The following is a 26,830-nucleotide window of genomic DNA, read 5'->3' on the forward strand; positions in this document are numbered from 1 at the left end:
TTGTAGTTTACAAGTTAGTTTTATTTAAATAACCAAGAATTGATACATGTTTTATTGAATACTTTAGAAGACATCAAAAGACTCACCGCAGCAAGTTGTATTTTTAAATACAAAATGGGAATTAGTAAAAAGGGTCAGATCCAATGGGAAACACGAACATATTACTTAAAGGAGCTTTGAGTTTTAAAGACTACGAACTCATTACTTACATCAAACAGTTCAAACACAGCCACATCACAAAATCTTAGTATTGCACTACTGCTCCTTGTTGAACATGCACAGCACGGGAAGACAACCAAACAATTTTCACTGAACAACAGCCCGGGAGTGTTTGCACTGGAATCAGCAGAGGGTGGCCAACAGCTCACGGCCACGCCACCCAAGGGAAGGGGCTTGTCTTAGTCTTTCAGGAGTATTTGCACACTTGTCTCTGTGAAACACAAAGATTTATCAGAGCTCAGTCACATCAGGGCGCTTTAGGGAAGCTGCCCCCATGAAACAGTCCTTAAGAGTAAGAATTACGTGGCTGGGTCTGGTTGTGCAAATCCATGTCAGATGACATGTCCAACCAACCATACCAAACCAGAGTAGTGCATCTGCTTTACCTACAGATAAAGGGTACCAGCACAGCTCAGAGACCTAGAAAAGGTCAGAGTGGATATAGGTTTGTGGGAGAAGTATGCAGTACAACACAGCAGCTCAGACCAACATAAACCCTGCTTCTCGCTGGTAATGCAATAGACAAGATCGCAGCCATGCTACTGCCCGATGTGAAGAGTTAGAGCATAACAGTATGGCTTTAAGACTTCCTTTTAAGTAAGGCTTGTCTTGGCTGAAAATCGTACAATAACCAAAGTGTTCTTGTAAAAGCAGCACAACGTGTATCATGGCAGCACTTAGGGATCCACTTGTCTAACAGCAGCGGCCCAATTCAAGTAGGTGCATTATCTCTTTGAAATCTGCCGCAGCACATAAGTAGCTCAGTGCAAAGGCTGTAATGCCAACTTCTTCTTTTCCCCCCATTCTCAGCAACACAGAGGAACAGGCAGGAACAAGCCAGTGGATGACACAGATGAACTGGAAACCAGAAGGCTCACCTAGCTACAACAGAGGTACCACTTAGTCTGCAAAGATAACCTGGAAGAGGTGACAGACATTTCAGGTACAATATCACAGATGATACAGAAAAGCAAGGGAGCATATAACATTTATGGAAGATACACACGGTCACTGTGGCAATTAAACTCCCACCCACCTAACCTGGTATCTAAAATTCAAGACAGAGGTCACTTTAATGTTAACAGAAGGTAGAGGTCCTGGACGGGATGGGACAAATGCTACATTAACAAATGGGGACAATTTTCCACTTTACAAACACTCCCCCTTCCTATGTCTGTCCCAACCAACTTCGGCATCATATCTTCAATTAAAATTCAGTCACATGGTGTGTGGGGAGAACATTTTTTCATATCCACATCCATGTCACGTTGGCTACTGGGTGCTTAGCTCTGCTGAGGCACTCGGATGCTACACTAGTACAAATAAGACTGTCCTCTCGAGTTGGTTTCGGAAAACAGCATGACTAATATTGCATCTGATGCTACAAACACAATGAAACACATTCCAAATGTACAAACATAAAAAAGAACTTCTAAAGACACTTACAAAAATGGAACCAACTTCTCTGATCTTCAGTCCAAGCTACAAGAAGGATACATTAGTCATTAAGACCAAAACAACTGCCAAATAGAAATTAGCCTAACATTTAGCTTACATATCATTTTGTATAAAAAATGTTGACATTTTATGAATACTTAGAAAAATCAAAATCCCTAAAATCTACTGTACCCCGTTATAATAATACTGTTTGTAGTTTCTTTTTCCATCAGTGCCAAGTGAATAACCCCACACTTCACTCTTGAGATGACTCGTCGAGACATCTTGGACTGAAGAGAGCAACCCCTATGCTTCCTTTGAAGACACAGCCATTACCAGTGCCCAGCCACACCTGGTGCATGGATTAGCCAGACCCAGAAAAACAAACCACACACATAAAAAAAAACCAACAACCTTTCATAGGACAGAAAGCCCCCCACATGCCTCCCTTTCACCCCAGAACCATGATGTCCATGCCCAGCAGAGCAACACATCAGATTGCAATGTGTCCAGCCCTTTTTGATATTTACAGGGGTATGTATCCCACCCCTGTACAGAATAGTGCTCTTTCTTGATGCCAGCTTCACCGGCATTCAATGCATTTCACTTGTTACTCATAACAGCATTTCTTTTGTTCTTCTTGTTTCTTATTTTTTTTCTCTCTTTTTTTTTTTTTAATAATGAAAGTCTACAGCATGTTTTTTCAGGTATATGATTGATGCCTGTTGTTCAACAAATAGTCTGTAAACCAGTTTGTCCTCAGGAAGTTGCCAGGCTCCTGGGACAATTGCACTCGAAGAGCAGCACCTTGTGTTCAGCGTGGCGAAGGCAGAGGAGAAGCCCTTTTGCAGCACAAAACTCCTGCCTGCTGTGGCTGGAAGGCATCAGCACGAAGAATCAATAAGTCTTTGGCGAAGTTTTTTATCTTCTCTCGGGCTCATGTGACCACTTGCTTCATGGTCTGTCAAAACTAAGCAGAAAGTAAACCTTTAAAAGCGAAAAGCCATCAAACCATCAGCTTCTCTCTGTAACACATTTTAACAGCGATTCAAGCATGAGTTTGTTCTGCTCTAAAGACAAGCGAGCCCAAAACCTTTGAAGTGTTTTTGTGAAATGAAAACAGTCTCAGAAGTTCTGCTTTCAGGTAAAAAATGAGTCAGATTCTCCATTAGCTTTTTCAGCTTGTTGAGCAGACACCTCCACCTAGGGCTCCTAATCCTCGTAGCAGAACTGACCCACCTGTATTTTCAAAAAGGACACATTTAAAAGGAAGCTTATTGTCTGTCAGGAGTACTCCAAACTGCTCTTCTAGAGCTGGCAGCCAGAAGTGTCTCTTCTACAGTATAAAACCATTCTCAATGTTTGTTCTTACTTCCCCTGCTTTATAAATTCACTTCTCCAAGCCTCAGCCTACCAGAAGTGCTTGACCAAAGCACAGAACAACAGATACCTTCTGAATGATGCTTTTTTTTTTTTTTTTTTCCTATTAAGCACTGGGCATGGTTAATTGAAGAGGAAGATTTCACATCCTCCTGCTCTTTAACTTGCCCTCAGCATTGAGGGCAGCTACGAAATGTTTTAAAGCATCTCCACTTCTACAAGTGAAGGACTTTGTGAAGAGGCAGCCCCTGGGGTCTGAGCTCCTTCATTGAGAGGATGTTGGTGCTGGTGTCCTGTGGCTTCTGCAGGGACATCTGTGACAGGGGCCATGTTCAAATGGGAAGAAAGATTCCCCACCCTTTTTTGCCTCTGTCTGGATATTTAGCTTCTCTTCTGCAGTTTGGTGCTTGACAAAAGAGTTGGAATCACATTTAAGATATGCCGTATTTTTCAGACAGAATCTAACCCCAAGTCTCCTATAAGACGCATTGCTCAGAGACAGTCATGTCTGGAAACTGATGGGACCATTCAGAGAACAGGTACACTAATCCAGATCCTGACTCAGACCATTTTGGCAAAAATGACTTTGCAGACTATCCTCCTTTCTCTCTGCTTAAGAAGGAACAAAAGCACATTCGCTGACCCCAGTTCCACTTCCCCTTTTTCATCATTTTCTGTTCCTCCACCAGCGGCGTTTCAGAATATCGGACTGATTTTTATGTTAATCTAAATTTTTGCTATCCCAAGTGCATGATGCAGGCATGTAAATAAAGTTACAGCAGTTATATGCAGACAAGGTAGCAAGGTCTAAGCAGGTCAATTTCCTTGTAGAATACATCAAAACATTTTTGGTAGGAATACACACCTAGATGCAACCTGATTAATTATTACTTTTTAAATTATTAATGGATTCCTTCACCAAATCACCAGATTTGGATATTGATTTTTATTTTGTTTTGGTTTTCTTGTTTTTCGTTTGTGTTTTTTGTTGTTTTAAAGTGCAGGCCACCTTACCTTGTAGCTCTGTTGCATCTTTTTCCAGCTCTTCTACAGGTGTTTCTTCAGGCTTCTCTGGCACAGCTGTCCCTGGCTTCCCATCTACAGTATCTGTCTTAATTGTACCAAGGTTTATCAAAAGTTGCATGACATCAAACTTCTCAGAAACTGCAATGTTCTCTAGCACTTTGAGGCATTTATACGATTTAAGTTCACTCACGTTTTCCTCAAGGAAGAGGAGGTAAAGGCTTAAGTCATCTAAACACTTTGACTTCAGTTTCAGCACATCAAAAGTTGGCAGGATTTCATACACTTTGAGTACGCCCGAATTCCACCGGAAGGGAACAAACATTGCGTACACCACCAGTGGCATCACCAGGAGATAGACTATCAGGTTAATATAGCTGAGGACCTTGAAGACACCGACAGCAATAAGCTTGCACTGAACCACTTCTGGAACAGTTGTGTCATTCTTTAAGATCCCTGTTTTGATGGTGCAGAGGAACTCATCGCTCAGAGAGGAGAGGCTAATGTAGTAGCCCAGATAGAGGCACGCGAGGAAAATAATGACTAGAGTGAGTAAACGGCAGAAAATGTATTTGATTATTAAGCATTTGGAGTTCTTCTTTGTCCTCAGGTACTGCTCCACAATTGGGTATTTAAAGTGGCTTTCAGAAATTTCCCACAAACTGGAAGAGAGAAAAAAAAAATCACATAGATCAGATGCTACCATCTTAAGTTTCAGATAAGCATAATACTCTAAAACAGACACCAGACTGGGCTCTCTCTTACTGGGGTAAATCAACAGTAGTTCTCTTATACTTAACAGAAAAAAAGCTTTTTTGCCTTTGTTGTTTGGTTGTTGTTTTTTTCAGGGGTGGGGTGTTAGGTTTGATGTTGATGGTGTTTTATTTATGGGTGTCTTTTTGTTTGTTTGTTTTCTTGCTTTGACCAGAAGCTCTGCAGACCCAGACCTAAAAGGGCAGGAGAAGACAAGCAACAGGCTCTGCCTTGCAGGGTGCGAGCAACTGCCAAGAACACTGAAAGTGAGGACTGCAGCCCCTCTTGTTTTCTTATGCTCAGTGGGTAAAACTAATTAACAAGTACAGCAAACAAAGAAACCAGGACGCCTCAGGTAATTAGTAACCTGAAGATCTAATCAAATATTTTCTTTCACAAAAGAAACCTGTAAATTCCAGCTCCAAGTGCCCATAGTAATGAGTTCAGAGCTTAAAAAAAAGAGCAAAGAAAGCCAAGCCCCAGTATCTTACCTCTGTGCCAGGTTTTCATTAGCAGTTGGAATTAAGTCAGTGGGGTCTCTGGCGTCTCCGCTACGGACGCTGTTAGCAGCTTTGATTGCCCTGTTATAGGCTTTGTCAAGTTCTTCCATAATAAATTTCAGGTCTGAAGAAAGGTGAGGTGCTGCAGTGAAGCGCCAGAACAAACATGGTAGATACAGCAGGATAGCAACTAGCAGAAGGATGTATGGGAAGAACTGAAGGAAGAAAAAGTTCACGTTAGGCTCCACTCATATATAAAATAAGTCAGTCTGCCACCACCTTTTCCTATAAGCCTATTAAATTCCCCATAAGCCTATTATCTTCCCTATAACTTTATGTAAATTCTTTTACTAAAACATATTTTTGCAGTTATCAGGGACATGCAGGGAAGTCAAATCTCTTTTCAGACAGCTCCAGCAACCTTGCTACTGCTTAAAGCTTTGAAAAAAGAACCAAAAGCCAACAAACTGAATTAAGTTACCACAGTCCTGATTGCGTTTTCACTGAGTATTGAGAGCTGCACTGTCTCAAATGAATCTGAGGCATTAATCTAGGGAACCACAAATAGCAAAACCAACCAAAAGAGCTATCAGAGAGGCTGCCTGGAAGGAGAGGGCAGTGTCATGTAGATGTGTCACCACTGTTCACAGCAAGTAAAATACTCCAAAAGCTGGTGGAAATCTCTCCTGTTGCCCATTAGTAACCAGGAGGTTAATGAATAGACTTTTAATAGTGCTGTACCTGCCCACAAGCACAGATGGCTGGTCAGAGTGCATGGCATGTAGACTATAAAGGATATAACTATGGTTCTAAGGGTATTTAAATATTTTTAGATAACTCCTAAATGGAAACCAAGACATGGCATCAGAATGGTCTGATGCTGACACAGAGCAGAGAAGTCAGCCCTCACATAGTCCCTGTTGCTTAGGGAAGGGGCTGATGCAGCTTTAAAACACAACAGCTTGAAGTCTTTCTGTCTTTCTCCTATTCATCACGAGGTAGGAGTTTTTCCATTAGATTAAATCTCCAACGCCTTGCAGTTGCTGGAAAGAAGGTATTTTCCATCTACTGTGACATTATATTCAAGGTGTATATTCATAAATAACATTACACTTACATGATGTAGGATCTAGTAAGACAAATCATTAGTTAATATAATGTACTGTGCAATTTGACTAGCCTTTAATTCGTTACATCCAAGTTTTGATAGTTGCACTTAACTCAAATCCAGCATCAGTTCCTAAGGACTTTTAATTTATTTGTGATGAACAAATTTGAATCAGATTTAAGTTATCTTAAATGTTATAGCTGCACCCATGCATATTCATTGAAAAAGTTAATGGAGAATTTTAGAAGAAACCTGGGTTGAGATCATTAATCACCAAGTGGGACTGCTCCACTTACATCAGTGGATCTGCAGATATTTAACAGGATGAGAACCTGGACCTAACATTATCTTGTGTTTGCAGGAGAGATTAAAGTTTTGCATGCACAAAATAAATAATCTGATGTTACTGAGTACATTACCCAGGAAAGCTGCTTCTGATATCATTCACCATTAAAACAAAATCCTACATAATTATTAATACTAGGAATGTATATGATGTATTAGCACCCAAATAAAACTAACTTCTTAAAGGAACTGCATTTCGCAACTGGAGGCTGTAATATGAACGGGCTTGCAGGATGTGCATGTTCTCTGCATAGCAGTCACATCGGAAATTTGTGACACACAGTAAGACAAAGTCATTAAAAGGATTAAATAACCACAGGAAACAGAGAATGCTGCATTTAAAGGTTAGGTTTCCCTTGCTACCCTTAAAAAAAAACATAATTTAACTCTTTCTGCTTGGTACCAATGTATTTGACCCTTGGCCAGAATTGCTACTTCTGTCTCTAGGTAAGCCCTCAAGAAAGCTTAAAAAAAGTGGTTCACATTTAATCTGAAAGAGAATGGTATAATAATGGGCTAACCCTGTACCAGGCTCGTTCCAAGAACCTAGTTAGGTTAACGAAGCAGAGCTGACTGTAATTATACTGTCCATCCCACTAGAGGTAGCTCTTCTTCACCAGCAAGGAACAAACGCCAACCCCATGCTGCTGTATTCTGGCTGTGGTCTGTCCTTGGCCAACTGCTGGGGACTGATCTCCCAGGCCTGGTGGATCTAGTGGATTCCTCCTGATCTCCTGGCACAGCTGGAGACTGGTAGTTTACCCAGTACCCCCTCCAAGTCCATACTACCATCTTCTGCACCACTAAACCACGCTCACAGAAAGAGCTGTCTATAGTCACCATCAGGAATTTCCTCTCTTCAGAGCCCCTGCCTGCACCAGCAGCCAGGACAGCCCTGATGTTTGGTACTGCTAATTTTTTTTGAGCTGCTAAATGATTTTGAGCAAACCAAGCAAGCTCCTTCTCTTGAAGTCATGTCCTTAGTGGCAGCCCTCAGCTCTACTTGCTGCACCCTTGACGTGAGCCTTCCCCCACCTACACAGCACAGAGCTTTGCCCTCACTGTCTTCCCTTTTCCCTCTTTGTACATAGCAGATAATTTCAGATCACCTGTTTTTCTCCTGGTCTATCATTTACAATTCAGGTGTAATACTCTGACACTCCCAGTGTGTTTTTGTAGACATGCAACCAACTCAAAACCAACAGCTCAGGAACCCACCCTATTCATCACCACAGACAATGGCATCAGGTCCCTCAGGTCACAGTCCCACTGCCTGAGGCTGCCCATACCTTTAGGGTCTCATAGCCAGGTTCTTTCAATCCTCTGAATTCTGTATAATCTAGAAATAACATCCCCTATCTATGAACACACATAAATTCATCTACACTCCTCAGCCCGGACTGCTGCAGCACCTTTTCCATAGGCCTCTACAAATGTCAGCTTGTAGAAGATTGCTGCAAAGACTGCTTCACTTCACTTACTTCTCTGTCATACACCTCTTAACACCCTTCCACTGGTGCCAGACGGGGAAAGAAACAGCATACCTAATTTAGTAAGGAGCCACTGATGAGTCTTACATTGGTTGATACCATTTGGCTGCACCATTCATTTACATTCATTACAGGTATCAGAGGAGTTATGAATTCCCTTTCTGATCCCCAGAACTGGAAAAACATGAGCTGTATCTGATTACTCCTTCAGATCTTTTCACTCAGAGGCCTACAAGAGGCACGGCAAGAGGCAAGATGGTTGATACGTTGAAGTCACAGCCCGAAAGCTCCACTGTCTCAGTCCTCATGTCTTCCTTCATATCTAGAAAGAGACTCTGGTGGCAGGTTCTGCACTCGTGTGGCAGTGGCATCAGCTGCTCTGCCCCCTCCAGTCCCACCCATCACCCCTGCCTCGCTCCAGCCTTCTTCCCCTGCACCTCCTCATCTCCCTGGCTCCTTTACCACTGCCTCTTCACCCAGAAACATCAGATAATTAGGGCAAAGGCACGTTTGCCATGAACTTCCCCTCCTGAGATTCTTATAGCCCCCCAAAGCCGCAGCTTATGGAAGCATGAGAGGACACTATGCAGCTCTTCTCTGCATGGTCTCCAAGCCAGAGCTGCAGCACGACCATTATTAGTCCGGCTCTTTTGGTTCAGAAACAAAGCCTGTGTTTGTCAGCCCTTCCACAGCACTTGATGCTAGACTCCATCCTTCTCAGAATCTGTCTTTTTTTAAAAAAGGAATGACGTGTGCTCTATTTGTTAACAGCAGGCTTAGATAAGCAGCCAATTGTTCTGAATCATTAAAATTTTGGGTCCTGAACTAGCAGGCAGAAGTGAAAATGCAAAGTCATCTGGCATGAGTCCTAGGTTTTAGAACAACAGACTTGAATTATCCAGCTCATCTGACCACATTTTACAGTCATGCACAACGACTTCTCATTTTACAAAATGGATTCTGTGGCACTCGCACATGGATAAGCATGTGCAATATGCTTCTCGTTTTTTCATGTTTTATGTAATTACTTCTAAGGCACTGGATACACAAGGAGGAACTCACCAGCCTTGGAGAGTTTGTAGTATTTAGATGAAACAGGAAGTATCACTCACTTCAAGAGCTATACAGTCAAATATATGGCAGGGAAAGTTACTGCCCTAAGAGCAGAACTCAGTTTTTCTTTTGCTATCTGATAGATAGCAAGTTCACAACGTTTGGTTTAATGCAGCATTTGACATTGCATAACTGAAGACAGGTCCTCTAAAAGTAGATTAGAAAAGATACATTAGAATAGATAAAATATCCTGTGGTACAAGATGCTCTTTTCTGGACTTCATCAGTGAGACTGCATTAAGGGCTGTAACACTGCGCTTCAACCTGGATGCCCTGAACTTTCATTTCCAGCCAGCTGCAAGGAGAAAATAAAAGGACAGGCAAAGGCCCAACAAGTTTGGCACTCAAATCCTCCTGAAAGCCACGAGCACCCCATGTCTGAGCAGAATGTACAGGAGTGTTAGGATGTGGACCCATCTCAGCAGAGCACAGGGTTTTCACTCGTGTGTTGTGCACTCACAAAAGCAGTCATGAAGGTTATCTTTAAAGCAAATTACCTATGCACATCAAAATGCTTACATTTCACAGACATGCTCTGTTTTCTTACATCACTGACCATAAGCAGGTAGAGCAGTTTTAAATCAGTACTATCTACTATGAATGCAAAGGAAAAATAACCCTTATGCATGGAGCAGAAGCTCTAGAAATCTCCTACTTAACCCACTGAACTCTCTTGAAGCCATGACCATTTATTCAAGTGCCTGCATTGATTCCTCTCATGAAAATTATCTGCACAAACTGAAAGCATATTTTCCAAAACAGCTGTCTTACTAGGATCTGTGAACAACTGTGTTCAGATAAGTATTCAGAATGACACAAACCATACAGTGATAAATGCACATATTTACAAATATATGTGTTAGCTTTACAAATATTAAAATGAATCCCAAATATTCTCATGGCATCACTTTCATCACCTTTTATTGGAAAGCCAGGGAAATAAGCTGCCAAATTTATGCCTCCACAAAAAGGTATCCATCTGAATCACTGGAGGCTAACACACAGCAACATGCTACTGGTCACAGCTCTAAATAGCAGTAATTAGCCAAGTGCAGTATAGATAAACTGCCAAGGGCTGTGGGGAGAGCCTGACATCTAACACACACAATCACAGCTATTTACAGGAGAGAAAACAGAATCATCTCCAGGCTCAAAGAAGCTGGAAAGCAGGAGACCCCAGGCTATCTCTAAGGCCTCTGTTCTCTTGCCCTAAAAAACATTCTTCTGAGTTTCTAGAGGTTGATCTGCCTTCTCGAAGACACCCATTTCAGTCATTTTAATTGTTTAGAAATCAGGTAGTTCTGCAATCAAAATACATTTATGGCTGAAGAGGAAGTGTTTGAGTAATCTAATTGCACATGCAGAGAAGACTTTGCTACCAAGGAATTGCCTTTTAAAGATACATTAGCACCACACTACTGAAAATGAAGGAAAATCAGACTAAAACCTGAAATAGTCTACTATATAACATCCCTAGCTTCAACTCCACTAAGATCCAGGAAACACACAAAATAAGTTGAAAGGGCTTTTTAATAACTATTTCTTATGCTCAAATATGGTGTTATCATTAAAAGAAAGTATAGCTGTTAACGGTGGAGTGGCCCAGAAGGTATTCGATAGGACCTGACCTACAGAAAGCCTGCTGAGATCTGGATAAAGACAGCTGGCAGAAGGCGAGGACCACTTTAGTGGCATGAAGAAAACAACCTCTTTGTAATTCCACTGCATCTTCAGTCCTTATTTATTCTAACACTATTAAAATGACTGAAAGAATTCAGATTTCTACCATACTTAACAGTGGTAAAACACTACATTTAAATACAATAATGTACAGCTGTTAAACTGCACTGGTGTAGAGCACAGTCCTGAGAAAATTCATTGGCATACAGTAACACTAAAAGAAGCACTGAAGTGCTTTTATGAACTTGAGATGAGAATAATTCTCATAAAATAATAAAATCATGATGAGGTGCCAGCTTCTTCAGTTCCTAATTCCTCTGTGCCAACAGGCAGAGCCAGAGCAAAGGAACATGCCCCAAACTGGCTGACAGCAACAAACATTTCCAGAAGCAAAATTATTAAGCTCCTGTTCCTTTTTGAGTCAATGGGAGATGTTTCACTGGCTTTCAGGGCAGAACAAGAGCTGTGAATGAGTCATAATTCTAAAGGTTGCCACGTGGTTGAGAGGTTATCCTACCTCAGGTCTGAAAGCGAATCTCAAACCTTGAATGCACTTTTTTATTCCTCCTCTTACCTGCTTTCTGCTATGATACAGATTAAGAACTGTACTTTTCCAGCTTCAATTAGTAAGACTAATGTAACTAAAGTACTGATAATACCACACACGTGAAGAATGGTTTAGAAAAACATCTACATTCAGGTTTTCTTGCACCGGCAGCCTTTAATCCCTCTGGGTGGGGCTTTATAGGTGAAAGATGAGGAGTCCTTGGCTGATTGAGAAGTTGCATAAACACTGAGTAACGAGAACCTGGTAACAACTGTGATTATAATCATACCAACAGATTGAAAAACACCTTTTTTTTTTTTTGTATAATTACAGAAAATAACTCAGAAAGCAATCCACAGGTCCACAGTAAATCTCAGTTCCATTACAAAAAAGGTATTTTGAAAAAGATAAGTTTCAGTTTACACATACAATGACTTCAGACACAATTTTTGTACAAAATGCTTTGAGATTTTTTGGACAAAAATTTGAACAAAATGCCTCCCACTGCAATTGTCTGCCCTTTTGCAGAGATCTGAACCAGACGACTGCCTTTTCCCTCCTGTGCCACATGCAAAGACCTCTCCTTTCTGCTCTCAGTCATGCACATAGCAGCAGGCAGATGAACCTTTTGCCTTCATTTCACACCGGTACTAATCCTTTTCTTCTGAAGAACCTACTCCCTTTACCTCAGCTTTACTAATTTCCATCTTCCTCCTTGATTCTCTCCAATTGACAGCAGACTAGAAAATAGAGCAATTCAAAAAAAAATCAAAAAAAAAATTACAAGATCATAGGCAACCACATCGCAGCAATCTAGGTTTAGGGGCTAGGCAGAGGTCATCACTCAATGTCCAGCTGCCCCCCAGCTTGCTTGGTTGCCATCATGTTTGGCTATCAAGAGCCAATTAGATGTTCACTGTTCTCCTGTGTGTGTTTCTATGCATTTCTTTGGGCACTTTGGATTAAAAAGGCTTCACAGTACAGTCTTCTCCTCCACTAGATCAGCTACTCACTATGGCCAAAAGCTTATTTCTATTCCAGCTCAAAATCAAGCTAAGTTTTTTCAGAATAGACCATCAGGTGGAGTGCTCATCTTCAGAGACAAGAAACAAACTATTTGCAGAGGAAGCAATACATGGCTCCTCCACCAGTCTCTCTTTGACATCATTTTTAGAAAAACACTATCTCTGTTCTGATACTTAGATAGATACAGAAAACCTCTTAAGGGAGTTAAGCCTGAAGGGAAAACCCAAAGAGAAAGCTGAGACAACAGAAGAGCAAAGCCTGACCAAGTCCAGTTCCATCAGTGACAGTCCTGAAGATGTGTCTTGACAGAGGATTTTGTCAGCCTTCTTGCTGATGCAGAGGAAATCTTAGTGTTAAGCCTAGATTACAGGCAGGGCACACCCCACTGTCTCACTTCCACTTATCCACATATCAGATTGTTTCTTGAGCTGTGCATTTCAGCACATTATCTATTCAGTGCAAAGAGTTATTCAGATCACTGGAAAGTTCAGAAGTCTTGTTCTCCAAAGAGCAGCAGGGTCCAGGAAGGCCCAGAGCACCTGTAGGGGATGTGCAAACCAGCAGCGAGTCTGGGAGCCCAGGGAGCTGCAGCACACTCCTCCTATCCACTCCAAAACAAGCTTTCCAACCAATACATTCCAGCCCTAGGAAAGATCTCCTGGGGCAGAACTGGCACCAAGTAAATGTGCCTGAACTTTGGGCACTGCCCAAAATGGAAACGTGCATTTACTGATGGAAAAAAAATAAATAAATCCCAGAACAAACATTTCTACAAAACAGGAGGGAAATGAGAGGGTTTCATTTTTTCTCCAATACAACCTGCTTTTGATAATCCTTCAGTGCAACCAGACACCTAGAACAAAAGCAGGGCAAGTTGCTGCAAGTTGGCTTCTTCACCAAGAGACAAAAAGCACCACGGTCCTACCTCCATCCTACACCACCAAACCCTTGACAGCACTTCTGACTGAAGCACAGAGAGCATGCCATAACAAAATCCATTCATTTCAATCAGGAACTCGGGCATACAACCTCAAGCCCCCAAAATCATAATGTAACACCTCCTTAAGTATCTCTTACAGAGTCTTCCAGCAAGCCAAAAGAGCAAGATGCTAAGTAAGTCGGTATTGAAAAGAACCTGAGGTGCCTTGCAAATAAATATACTGCTGCCCAGAATGCAGGAAAAAAGCCTCAAGTGTGGTTTTGAGAAAAATTGGGCCAATGATCCCTGCTGTCCTTGCATGAGCATCCCTGCCCTTGCACTGCGGAGTGACATTGCTCTCCTCCGAGCTCAGACAGGCTCCCTTTCCTCGGTAACATCACCTTGCTCCCACAGAGGCTCTGCTCTGCACATTTTAAAAACAATTTGGCCAAAATCTAGCTCAAATCTGCAGACCAATGAGTTTTTACCTGCCTTTCAGTACAGAGCATGCACAGGGAGATGGCCCCATGCTCCCGCAGAAGCCCACACTGTACACCAACCAGCGGGTACAGCCAGTGGCTGCAGGCCCTGGATTCACCAAAATCAACAACCAAATGCCTCCAGATGCCATGGCAGGAATCAAAGGGCTGTGTTAATGCCTGAACACTGCTCCTTGCCCAGAAACTTATTGATGAGCAACAAGTGGATGGATATTAACTAATACTGTGTCCTGAGGAGCCTTGGGGTGCTCTGTCTGGAGAGGAGGCCTCACTGTGCCCTGAGGCTACCTGAGGATGGAAGCTCCTCAGGAACAAAAGTGACTGTCAGCCTGGGCATGAGGGAAAGATTTCTGTACCATGAGGGTGGTCAGACACTGGGACAGGCTTCCTAGTGAGGTGGTTGGTGCCCTGTGCCCGTCAGTGCTCTAGAGGCATTCGGATAATGACCTCAATAACATGCTTTAATGTTTGGTTAGCCCTGAAGCTGTCAGGCGGTTGGACTAGATGACATTTACAGGTCCCTTCCACCTGAACTATTCCATTCCATTCTATTCCATTCCATTCCACTGGCCTCCAAAGAGCACGTGCAGCTTCCAGTGCCTGGCTCAGTGGAAGGGCTGGTGGCCAAGCATGGATTTAGGAGGTTAGGACTAGGTACCCTGGCTCAGTTACAACCTCTGACTCAGCTGTTCAGACACACTGCTCGCAGCCAGTCTGCAGGGTTTTGCAAGGAAACATCACATACCATCAAGCTACCGCAGAGGATGGGCCTTGCATCAATTCCTGAGACAGCACTAGTCAGCAAATTAACGTGGGCTGTGTCATAAAAGTATGACACTGAAGCTTATTACCCATGGCTGGCAAATGAAGAGAATTACAGTTGTACTTGCCAGCTATCAGCTGTGTCATGAACTCAATGGATAGAAATCAGGTAACACAAGAACGTGTTTCGTCAGCAGGAAGGAGCAACGCATCCAGCTTGCAGGTGGAGGTTCCACCTGCTCATGCTGACCATAGTGTGAGATGTCTCAGCAGCTTCAGCTGGCCTCTCCTGAAGTGATGTGACGTACTAACTGAGCCATGATGAGTTCAGGCCAGAAACCAACAATGCTGGCTTTAATATTCATGAAATGAAAGACCACTGGGTTAAGGTTATGAGTGGAGCTCACGGGAGAAGGCAGTAGTAAACCCTCACAGTCAGTGATCTGGGTCAGCAAACGAATCAGAGACAGTCCTGAACAGTCTGTCCAAGGAGATCCAACCAGCTGACCAGATCATAAAAGCTGATGTACAGGATATGCCAGCAGAAATACAGGTGCTCCACGTCCTGGACCTGAGCTCCTTCTACCACCAGGCCCTCCCCTGCTCCCTGTCTCCAGTGGGGTTATTTGATGGAGCACAAAGCTGTAGCTTGGATCAGGGAGCAGCACAGCTTCCAGCAGTGCTGCTCCCGAGGTAATAAAAGGGCAGCACATAGCAAACCCCCACACCTGCCCATCTCCAGCAGCATTTATGACTTCAGCATCAGCACTGCCCAAGCAAGGGAGTGAGCTCCAGGCATGGCATTAAGTCAGTCTGTAACTCCTGCCAAAGCTCAGCTAGCCCCTTCGAGCCAGCTCAAGTATCTCAGTACCTACTGCACTTTTTAGCCATAAAATAGGCCCCTTGCTGTGCCTTCAGTATGATGCTGCTTCACCTGCATTGAAAGACAACTCACGGGAACCACCCAAGGAAGCTCAGAAGAGCACACTGAAGGCAGGGGTTAAATGTATTGGTACCCTCGATGTACTTCATCTCTCCCCAAATCCATATCTGCCCTGACTCCAACTCTCTCCAACTGGCCAAGTATAACACAACAAAAATATGAAATGTTTTTACTATCCTGCTTTTCTAAATTAAGGTTTTGATACAAGCATTAAGTCAGCTGCTGCGTCTTGTGTCCTGGTTTTAAAGTTAAAGTGCCCTGTTAAAGGCAAATTGGGACCCAGCTCCAGGGCAGCACATCAACATTACTCTTGAACCAGATAAGTGGTAACATTTGTTATTCTAGCACAACAGAGTCTCCATTTAAAAGCAGAAAACACCTCCTCCAGCACTATCCCCCTTGGAAGCAAGGGAAAGAAAACATTGTCTCTAAAAACAGTTGAGTCAAAGCCAGGGATTATACCAGAGAACAGGAATGAGAAACGTAAAGCAAAGGCAGGCTTCTACGTGAAGCCAATTTTTCCACGAGGAGCCCCATACGTACTTTATGAAGCCAGAGGGGAATGTTCTCCAGGTTGCTCTGGGATGGCTGCTTTTGCTGCACAGCTGCCCAGCAGTAGGAGTCCACGTAGGCAGCCTGGCGCCAGGAGAAGGAGCTTGGTGCAAAGCAGCTTATCTGGGCACCTGGAAAACGAAGCAGAAGTGATCACACACTCAGATTTAAAAAAAAAAAAAAAGGCATCAAGTTTAGAAACAACAGCTCACACTTGTAGTTTTGTTGTGTGCAATGCTACGACATTAAGTGATGGAAGGAAACACAGCAGCTCTGTGACTCCCTGAGTTCCCACAGAACCCAAGCACACATATTTTTTGGAGGAGCATGGTAACCTCCAAGACTCCTCTTCCCTCCACTTGCCTCAGGTTGGCCAAAGGGGAGCCAACAGACATAAAGTGTGACCAGATAAGGCTGGTTTCCCAAGGATATGGCCACCACGATATACCATCATGCTGCTGAACTTCCCAGCTGCTCAGCCCACAGCTTACGCATCTATTGAAACAAGACCTCAAACTCCATTCCCTCAGCCCTGGAGCCCTTGACATAACACAAGGATAGGTGTGTCCCAAGCCACTGGTTCTGCCTCTGAGACCATGAACAAGATTTGAGGGGTTCTGGTTACCCCTATGAAAACAGGGACTCCCTGTCATAACTCCTGGGAGAACCAAGACCATGACTAGACACACCACAGTCATCTCCACTTACTCCTAGCACTTCTCCAGGTTTTCCAGAGCTTCAAATTGAAGATCAAGGCAATAATTGTCAGCAAGAGCAGCTGTTTAGCCAGCCTCAGCCTTAGGGTTAAATTGTGCTCTAACCAGCTACAGGCACCAGTTAAGTCTTCCTGCAACATATCTCAAGGTGGAAGAGTGGTTACTTGACGTGGAGCATCAGTGGCTGCTTAGATGAGAGCTGGTAAAACAGGCTGAGGGGGGGTTGTTTTTCTTTCCGAAGCTTTGACAGCGAAAGCAAAAAGTAGTTTCCAGCCAGCATTCCTAGAAGCTGAAACAGGATAGCTGTTTCACCAACTGATTACACAAAAAGTGGAGGCAGCTCTTCCACGAGCAGCCCTCTTCCAAGAACAACCTTCTTTGCTCCTTAGCATATTCATCAAAGTTAGTGCTAGAGGGCAATCCTGTGTGTTTGATAGGAATATTTGTGTGTGTGTGTAAGATTGTGTCATTCATTGTGTCTTTTTACTGCTTTAGCTTTTAGAGAATAAAACTGCTTTTGTAACAGGAGATGACTGCACTAGCCTTGTAACTTGTACAGCCTTTTTACAATGCAGCGTAGTGAACAAGCATTATAAATAAAAGCTTTGCTTTATGAATCACTGTTACAATTATTTCTGAGGCTGTAGTATCATAATGACATGGTTTGACCTGTCACAAGCCTCCCTTATGGAAAACAAGTTACTGTTTATCAGACCAGAGCTCACGTGATTTAACAAACTTGGCACGGCACAACCACTTGCACTCTCCCACAGCTCTGCTTTCCAGAAAATTCCTATTATCCATGGAAGCTCAAGAAATACCCTGCAGAGGACAAAAATAGTAATAATAATAATAAAGGATGCAATTGGAGTGTCTCTGTTCTCTGCTGCATGGGGATCATTTTTGCTCTGCTCTCCTTCACAAACCTCCTGCTGCTGGCTGTGCCCTGGATGAAGCAGCAAGCAAGTAACCTTTCGAAGGGTGAGCAAAGGGTTCGGCAAGAAGCTCTGTCCTAGCCGTGTTTGCCTGTCTGCAAAAAGAACAACAATGTGTTTGTTCTCATGAACGGGTGGGAAACCACTGAAAGTGATGGAGTCTTTAAATCATTGATGAGCAAGGCAGCCAGCCTCCGTCTCCAGAGAAGTGTACGCACAAGGTCCCACCAGGGCAGCTGCAGCAATCCCAGGGCTGCAGCAGAGCAGCAAGCCCGGCTCTTCAGATCTCTGGCATTTCATCAGGGACTTTGGAAACCTTTGTAACTTTCAGTCGGGAGCCCAGCAGAGAAGAGACAAACATCAGCAGAAGCTGGGGACTCTGGTTATTGCCCTGGTTTTTAATTAACTTACTGCAGTCCTGGTTGTAAATAATCGTTAATATAAATTACAACCTTGTGCTAACCGCGGTATGCCAAGACTTAAACAGAGAGGGAATTTTTCTGCATAATTTCCACTGAATGCAGCTGAAAATGGTTACAATTTTCACCTTTTTTTGTTTTTCCTTTCCTTTTCCCCTCCAAAGGAGTAACAGCAATGAATCTACACAACTTATGTTTGGACATTCTGGAGGAAGTGAAAGTCTGTAGTTTGAACTGGAGGAGAAATTAGGCAAAGGGCTAAATGCCTTTCACCACAACCACTGTGCACACACATGTGCACACAGACACACTTTATAGAAGGCAAACAGTCCCTGGCTATCAAAGGGACAGCCTCCTGACTTGGTCACACGAAGCCACTCCTGCCCCTTTGCTCCCACAAGTAATAGGAAAGCAGCAGCCAAGCCTGTAACACTGACGGGGAGGTGCCATGCACAGCAAGAAGGATGAGGAATTATACACGGCTGAGTTCATTAAGCAGATGCCACAACACAGTCCTTGGCCAAGTTATCATTAGAGAGTTTTTTTAATCATTTCCTGGTACCGATTCAACCCTGGGGAGGGAGTTATGGGGATGTGACTTAGACTTTTGCCAAGAAAGGAGCATTAAAAAAAAAAGTGGCTGCTCCAAGGAGTGACTGGGCACGAGTGCTGCAGAAAAGTAAGGCAGTGACAGCAGCAGATGAGCACCTGTATGTGACTAAATGTCACTTTTGCAGCTAGAGCTGGCGCTGGCAGCAGGAATTGCAGAGGGCAGGCCTGCGTCACCGCCGCCACAGAGCAGCCGGGTGAGCTGCCACCCTGCCCGGCCTCCCCGCGGCTTCACGCCTGCTTTGGCAGCAATCCCCAGGTGCCTCCTACATGCCTGAGGCAGGAGAAGCTGTATCTCCTGCTGCTGGTTGCTCTGCAGCTCGTATCCAGCGTGGGACAGGCCACAGGTGGAGGCCCTGCGCTGGTGACATCTTTCCGAGCTTTGCCTACATCCTGCAGGCTCGTTTGGGACTCATCGGTCATCTGGTGGCTCAGAGAGGATGTCTCCATCCCAGCTGGGATTCCTCAGGGCTCAGCAAGCCCACTCTGTCCCCTTTGGCCCAACTGGAGGTGGAAATATTGCTACTGATGCCAAACGAGCAGGATTCAAGTCAAATCTGCTGCTCCCACCCTGCTGCCGTCATAGGTGCTTTCCAAAACAGCAGCCTACATACAAAAAGCCACTTCCAGCCACCCAAGGAAAATCCCAGGTTGGAAGGAGAGTCCCAGGTCTGTATGTGACTGTCTTACTGGTGGGCAAAGTGACACCCACAGAGGGCCAGCACCCCAGGCCGCACACCCATCCCTCGCCAGGAGAGGATGCCCAGCCAGCAGGACTGGTTCCCTCCCCAGTGGCTCAGCACCTCCCTTCCTACTTTGGCATCTAATTAAGAAACTGAACTGACAGAAAGTGCTTCCAGGAATCAATGTTAATCACAGGCTGAGCCATTTTCCTGAACTGAGATCAGGTGGTTTGTAGCTAACAGGATTAAACCTTCAGTAAGCAATTACTTGCTTTCTACCACACTGCAATCACTGTGAAAAGATTTGCATAGGCTTGGATGAAAACATGGCTATTAATTACTACACAGTGTTGCACTAGGCAAAATGAACCAGCTATGATATGTAAATATCTGTTTGTATCTTGGAAGAATCAGCTACTTTAGCAGCCACTAAAGAAAACCCCACAAACAAAATCAAGCAACATGCACACAGCGTACAGAATGCCAGGCACCACCCAGTGCACATTCTTTACATTGACGTTTTAAAAAAGTAATTAATAATAATTAAAATAAAATGTTCCAGGGCATGCCAAAGAAGAGACTGTATGCGTGGGTGTGCACACATGCATCAAGAGCAGACAGGAAGGAATGGTTTTATTAGGTTTATAGACGCTTCTTATGGTCCAAAGTGGCAGGTTGGGTGAAGGACAGTAGTCTGTGTTTATGAAGGAATTATAGAGAGATACATGGGTGCACAGGAAAAAAAAAAAAAAGCCAACAACCCTGTTTTGTTCACCAAGGTTCACTCTGACAGCAGAACATAAAGCCCAGGTGATGCAATATTTAAGTAGAGTGGGTCAGAGGAGCCAGCAGGGATCTGTCCCTCTCCTTGGGGCTGCCAGCTATTCCGCAGAGAAGTCTCAAAATCATGCAGTGGAAAAAGAGCAAGGTATTTCTCAGGAATGCCTTCACTGTGACAGATTTTTTTTAATCATGGGGAAAAAAATGTGCATGAAATTCCCACCAGTGAGATATCAAGAAATACAAAAAAATTCCCTTCACCTGAAGAAGGAGCAACAGCTCAGAACAATGGCTAAGGACCTTTGGCTCCCCTGCCTACGTTGCTGTCACCCAAAACCTTTGGCAATGCCAGAGGGAGCATTCTGTCCCCCAGAACTGCTTTCTGTCATTTCTGTAGGAAATGAAAAGCTGGTTCTGTAGAAGTAAAGCAAAAAAAAAAATTCTCTTCACCAGCAGATGAAGATGTTCACCCAAAGACAATGTTGGAGGTTTGCCCCAGTTCTCTGGGCAGGCCTGTCTCTGATGGCTTCATCTTCTTTTCACTGAAGGCTCTTTACATCCCAAAGAGCAGCACAACATAAGCTGCCATGGAAAAACCATAATCAGTAAATATCTGCCACATCTATGGTAACATCAGCGTGTCCTAAATTATTTCTCTGCACCTGTGCTTTCCAGTCCCTGGCCCACAGCCTGTTCCCAAAGAGGTCTTCAAGGGAAACCAGGGGGCAAAGCCAAGAGCAGAGCCTGCAGCAAGGAGATGAAGGTTGCTCTTCTGGGCTGGCACCACTAACACAAGGTGCTTTGGAGCTCACAGTTTGGAGGGGACTGAGAAGTGCTGCTCTGGACAGATGCTGGTTGACTCAGTCCCCTCATTACTGCTCTCAGTTTCAGCAACAAAGTGCAAGATGAGCAGAGCTCAGCCTGCTCCGGCACCGCTTGGAAATGGTCTCCGAGCTCCCAACCAGCAGCAGCTGCCCTAGTGACAGTCTTTGGCCTAATTACACCCAACTCTCACGGAAGTCACAAGATAGGATTATTTCCCAAAAGCCATCCTGACGACTTGTGACCATGAAGGCAGATGCACATCAGCAGGAAAGGGTCAGCAAGGGGGTAGCAGCAGAGGCAAGGAGCCTAATCCAAAAGTTAAGGCTACTTCTTGCTATATTTGTTTTGATTTACTCTCTTTTTTTCCTCCTTCCTATTCATTTGATTCTCACAGCTGCTTGAGAAACGCAATTTTTATAGAGATGTGGGCCCAGCTGGAAGCAAGAAGAGGGATGCTGAGCTAATTGCTGAGGGTGTGCAACACTGCCCCAGCAGCACCCACAGAAGCTGCTGAGATGCAGCACACAGACTCCCTGCTAACGCCGTTCATCCCCCCTATTTTCTGCCATCTGAGGCACCCCGAAGTCTACAGACAGCCATCTGGGGGAGATGAGGACTAAAATAAAAAATATGGGAAAAACCAAAACCAAAAACCTCTCCCAGAAACGAAGTGGAATTTCAGCAGGGCAAAGGAGTTTTGTCACCAGTTGGAAAGCCCCAAATGGTCAGCGAGGAGATTAACCCCATGGCATGCACAGCATAGCACAGGGCTCCCCACCTGAGAGCAGCGGGGGGCAGCAAGATTTGTTCAGTGCAGCAAATCTTCACCTTGACAGATCTGTGCTGCTCCTGTGGGTCAGTCCACAGCCAGGCACTTCTCAACCCACCATCCTGCCACAACCAGTGCTTCCCAGACCTTCACACTGATTATACCCAAGTTTCTTAGGTCTCTCTACTTGGCACGTGATGGTTTCTGGATCCTGGGAAGCTTTCCAAGGGCTTTTGTTAGATCATAGAATAAACACAGATGCTAAAAGGAGAGGAGTAAGTCATGCTAGCAATGTACCAGCCACACGCAACCGATGCCCAGACCAAATATACAGCAGGGACACTGGGTGTCCACCCTGAGTCCATCTTCTCCTGCCCCCAGCCATCTCCTTCCATCCTCATCTCCCTTCCCCGCCAGTAGCTCCTGCGTGGAGCCACAGCTGAACTACACACCCTGCTCGCTGCTGTCTCATAGGGTTAAACGGGGCAGTCTGGGGACAGCAGCCGCTGTGCTTAAGCACCCATGCACAATTCCCAATTCCCTTCCTATGGACAAGGATGCGAATATTTGATGCTGAGTGGTCAGCTCTCACATCTGCTTTTCTTCAGCTGCGACCCACGCCAGCCATCGACATTTTTCCCAGAACGACTTTGGTGGAGAAAAAAGCCTCTGCCAAAACTAGCAGCTTGTTTCGATTTCCTCTCTGTCCAACCTGCTTAGGGTTTCACTTCTTGTCTGGGAAAATACTCTGGATGTGCTGCCTCCCTCCCTGTGGCTCTTCAGAGCCCTCTGCACCCTGAGACACAGAGACAGTCGCAGTAGGTGTGCTGGCCGTGGCAAAGAGGGGTTTGAAGACTTCTCCCTCCCTTTCTCTATACAAAACCAAGCTGCCCCAGCCGTAAGATGAGGCACTGAAAGATTTCAGCCACCCATGTCTGGCTGGGGAAGTTTCTGCTTCCACTCTGCAATCCCCTGCTCCTTGCAGAGAGAGGCAAAGTTACACACTGGGACGCAGGATCTCAGCGCCGTGTAACAAAAACTGAATATACTGTGACCATAACAAGCAGTGCTTCCCTAAGAAGTATTTGTGCCTTCAGCTAATTTGTTTACAGTAAGGAAGCAGATCTCAACACCCAGTTTAAAAACTGGAGTCTCAACCGTGTCTCAAAGCTACTGTTATTAAAGACATAATCAAAGAAAAATGGCATGAATAAACTTACTGATTCTCTGGCTCACACATTGCTGAGGGTGCCCCCATCTTTTTTTTTATTTATTTATTTTTATTTATTTTTATTTTTTTTTCCCCAGAGGGATGAATGATGTATCTGTATTTCTGTGGTTTCTGTTACTGCAGCACCTGCCAACCTGTTGTGTATCTGCCCGAAGAGCTGCCAAATAAGCTAAGGAAACAACATAAGGCAGCAATTTAAGTAACATAAGCACACATGGCACTGTTCAAACGCTCACAATCCTAGTGCTATTTCCAAGTTCCCAGTATAAAATGGTATCAGACAGACACAGAGGTGGCAGGTGCAGGATCTCCAGCCTCCTTTGCTGCATGCTGAGCAGCAAAGCTTTGCAGAGCAGACAGAGCCCAGCTCAGCCACAAGGAAGCAACACCAGAACCGGCTTAAATTCATCACAGACCTGCAGCTGATCAGGGTTCTCTGAAATATAACTAAGAATAAACTCACGGCAGCTCTCCTTCTCCCCAGAAGGACGCCGGCATGCAGATCTGACACCGTGTACCTCCTAACCCCGGGGAGCTCCTGCAGGGCTCGCTGCTCCCCGCCTGAGCACCGCAGCTGTGTTTTTCATGCCTCCGGCACAGAAATCCTCCGCGATATGCAATTTGGATCTGTGAATCATTCGTTATCTGAAACTTCTATCAAAACCCAAAGGTACTTGATGGCTTCGGGAGACACCTGTGGCCTTTGTAAGTGTCTTAATCGCTTTGCACAATCAACAGCAACCACAGGTGGGATGAAAATTGCAGTTACCAGACACTGTGCTGCAACGAGGCACCAGAAGGGAAGGGGAAGTTGACGGCTAGAGCTGCCGTGCTGCTTTAGGTGGGAAGAACACAACTATCCCAACAGAAATAGGAGCTGAGCACTTGTTTCTGGAAAGCACGTGAGAGTTTTGAACCCAGAGGCAGGGATATTTCCACACAGTGACTCACATGCTCCTTTCACATCCACTTCTGATTTTGGGTCGCTCTTCCTGAGACCTAAGATGCACCCTACCATTTTCGCTGGGTTTAGCAGCCCTGAGCTTTTTCAAAGCACGGTTATTTCAGGAAGTGTTTGAGACAGGCACCTGCTTTCCGTTTCATCGCTGGCTGAACAGCAGTGCCCACAGAAGACCCGAAACCCTCTGCATCCCTCCAAAAACCCTTAACGGGAACATCTCAGTGAGCTGCAGCCTGCCTGCTGAGCTGTAAGCGCTGTGCAGGCCACAGGCACTTGCTGTCTAGGGGCAGCACGGCTGCCGTACTATCACTTTCTGTATGGAAACCACGTGGTGGAGCTTCAGTGACACCAGAGGCCTGCCATCACACCATTGATTTATTTCTTCTTCCAACAGAAGAGCTAGGTTTTAAACCACAGGTTTTCTCCTGACTGGTTCTCAAGATTACAAGGGAAAAAAAGCACATGGCATATCCCTGGCATGCAGGATGGAGCACGCACTTTACTCTTGCTTTGTGAATCTGCTGCAGTTGCAGATTCGATCTGAATCATTTTAATAATGAAAGGTATTAATACACCATGCGCTGGGGAGCAAATGTTTGGTTAACAAAGAGGAGAATGCCACTCATTCAGAAGAAAGGAAAGATTTACCAAACTGCAACTCAACCATCACATGTTGGGGCTTTACTTAAAAAATGAAAATGAAAGAAATTCTTCTGCAGGGATCACTAGAGAGACCTTGATACGTAGCCACTGTTTCAGACAGATGAATCCAGAGTTTTTAGAGGGGAAGCAGAAGGAAGAACTGCCAGGTCCACATCTGAGCTGGTTTGTGCACCTGCACAGCCCCCTAATGTGACAGCCCTCTTTTTTATTGTTTCAAGGCAAAGAAAAGCACACTTAGCAGCTGATCTAAAATTAAAAGGTTAAATTACAGAAATACTTCTGCATCCTTTCAGTCTCTGATTGACCAGAGCATCCATGGGACATGGATCTGGTCCTGGCAATCCCAGCCTGGCTGTCCTTGACTCTTCTGCTTGGTTATTGCAGGTCACAGGGTTCTGGGTCAAAATCATGTCTACTGAAACCGGTGTGCAATTAGATGTGAACAGAATGGACCGGGGCATGTTATCTGGTAACCCCTCTGATATCTGATTAATGCTATGCATCTTTTTCCCCAGATTCACCACTACCTCACAATCCCATGCCAGCTTCCAGTCTCTTGTCACTTGCTTTACTCAAAGCTAAACACCGTGTATGGTGTACCGTGCTGAACACCAGCAGGCAGGTGTGTGCAGTAAATCAAAGTATTCCTGAAAGCGTGGAAGAGGTGTGTTCACCTCTGTCCCTAAATGGACAGCACTGCTTATTCACCTTTGAAATCTGCTTTCACAGAGTGCCACTTCAACGATGAGGAATTGTTACGTGCAGTGGGTTTTATAAGCAAGCACCCAAGTTACAAACTTTCATCATTTGGGCTCGGAAATCTCCTCAGTCATTTCTGAGACTGGGAAGAGGGCTGGCTATCAGGCTGCAGCACAAGCCCTTGGGGATGGGGAGGTGCAAAATCCTGGGGAAATTTGGCCTTTCTCACCAACAGCACGGCTTCATCCACTGACCCACAACAGGAGCAGGACCGGGACAGTTGCAGAAGCACAGCAGAGCGGGGGAAGCTCGCAGTGCACCCCGCCACTGTGTGCCCCAATTTTTCCAGGGTTTGTACCCAAGCAGTGGGTTTGCAGTCCTGCCAAGCAGTCTGAGGGGCCTGATCCCTGCCTCCTGTCCCTGCCAGGTGCCAGGCAGGTGGTGAGGTCTCCTTCCAAGCCCGGGGCATGGCAGCACAGCACATAGGCTGCCTTCGAGGTCCTGCTCCGGCAGCCACCCCTGCCCATGGCTGAGCAGCACCCAGAAATGAAGCGGGCAGTGGGACCCTCCTGAATTCACCCCCATGGGATGAAGGTGCCAGGGGTCTGGCTCAGGGGCTGGGGTGCCCCCAGGGAGGAGGAGGAGGAGGGCAGAGGAAGGCCAGCCTGATGCTTGCTCCATGGCGGCGCTCCCAGGGATGCTTCTCCCCCCTTCCTCACCCCCCACACAGCCCAAACCCTCCTTCTGCCCCAAGCCCCGAACGGAAACCCTCCGGGGGTGGCAGCTGAACCCCACAAAGCGCCAAACCCCTAAAATCCCCCTTTTTAACCCTTCCCTGCCCAGCCCCAGCCCCGCCCCGCCGAAGCCTTTGTCTGCTGGGGCAGGGAGCTGAGGGGGGGGGGTTAGGAGGGGCCGGTTACCGATGGAGATCTCCTGGGCGAAGGCGAGGGAGATGAGGAGCAGCGGCAGCCCCACGGCGATGCAGGTGACGATCTTGTCCAGCGCCAGCTCCAGCCGCAGCCCCTTGTAGCGCGTCTCGGGCGGCTCCTTCAGCAAAAAATCCGAGAAGACGTACTCGGTGGCGATGTGCGCGATGGCCATGGTGGGCTCGGCACGGCTGAGCACGGCTCGGCTCGGCACGGCACGGCTCGGTACAAGGCGGTTTTACAGCGCTCAGCTCCTCCCGGCTCGGCTCCACCCGGCTCCGCTCGGCAGCGCCCCCGCAGCCCGGCCCCCTCCGCGC

At 45.4% G+C, this 26,830-nt stretch overlaps 1 protein-coding gene across 1 annotated transcript; it reads right to left on the reverse strand.

Moving 5' to 3' along the window:
* On the reverse strand, positions 1-26,793 carry PANX1 (pannexin 1). Its single transcript, XM_027467497.3, has 5 exons — positions 26,508-26,793; positions 16,289-16,428; positions 5,304-5,527; positions 4,051-4,721; positions 1-2,626 (listed from the first exon to the last, which is right to left on the reverse strand). Exons 1-5 carry the CDS (start codon positions 26,686-26,688, stop codon positions 2,541-2,543), a joined length of 1,302 nt encoding a protein of 433 aa, XP_027323298.1. The 5' UTR covers positions 26,689-26,793; the 3' UTR covers positions 1-2,540.
* Between the last annotated feature and the right edge of the window lie 37 nt (positions 26,794-26,830).

The sequence above is a fragment of the Anas platyrhynchos genome, chromosome 1 (assembly GCF_047663525.1).
Source record: "Anas platyrhynchos isolate ZD024472 breed Pekin duck chromosome 1, IASCAAS_PekinDuck_T2T, whole genome shotgun sequence".
NCBI classification, from domain to species: Eukaryota; Metazoa; Chordata; class Aves; order Anseriformes; family Anatidae; genus Anas; species Anas platyrhynchos.

What these genes read in the sequence shown, in the direction of transcription:
- PANX1 (XM_027467497.3), bottom strand. Translation starts at nt 26,688, where the DNA reads ATGGCCATCGCGCACATCGCCACCGAGTACGTCTTCTCGGATTTTTTG. An exon ending in TTCCCCTCTGGCTTCATAAA is followed by an intron (nt 5,528 to 16,288) that starts GTACGTATGGGG and finishes TTCTTCCTTCAG; the next exon opens with TTCTTCCCATACATCCTTCT. An exon ending in AATGAAAACCTGGCACAGAG is followed by an intron (nt 4,722 to 5,303) that starts GTAAGATACTGG and finishes TCTCTCTTCCAG; the next exon opens with TTTGTGGGAAATTTCTGAAA.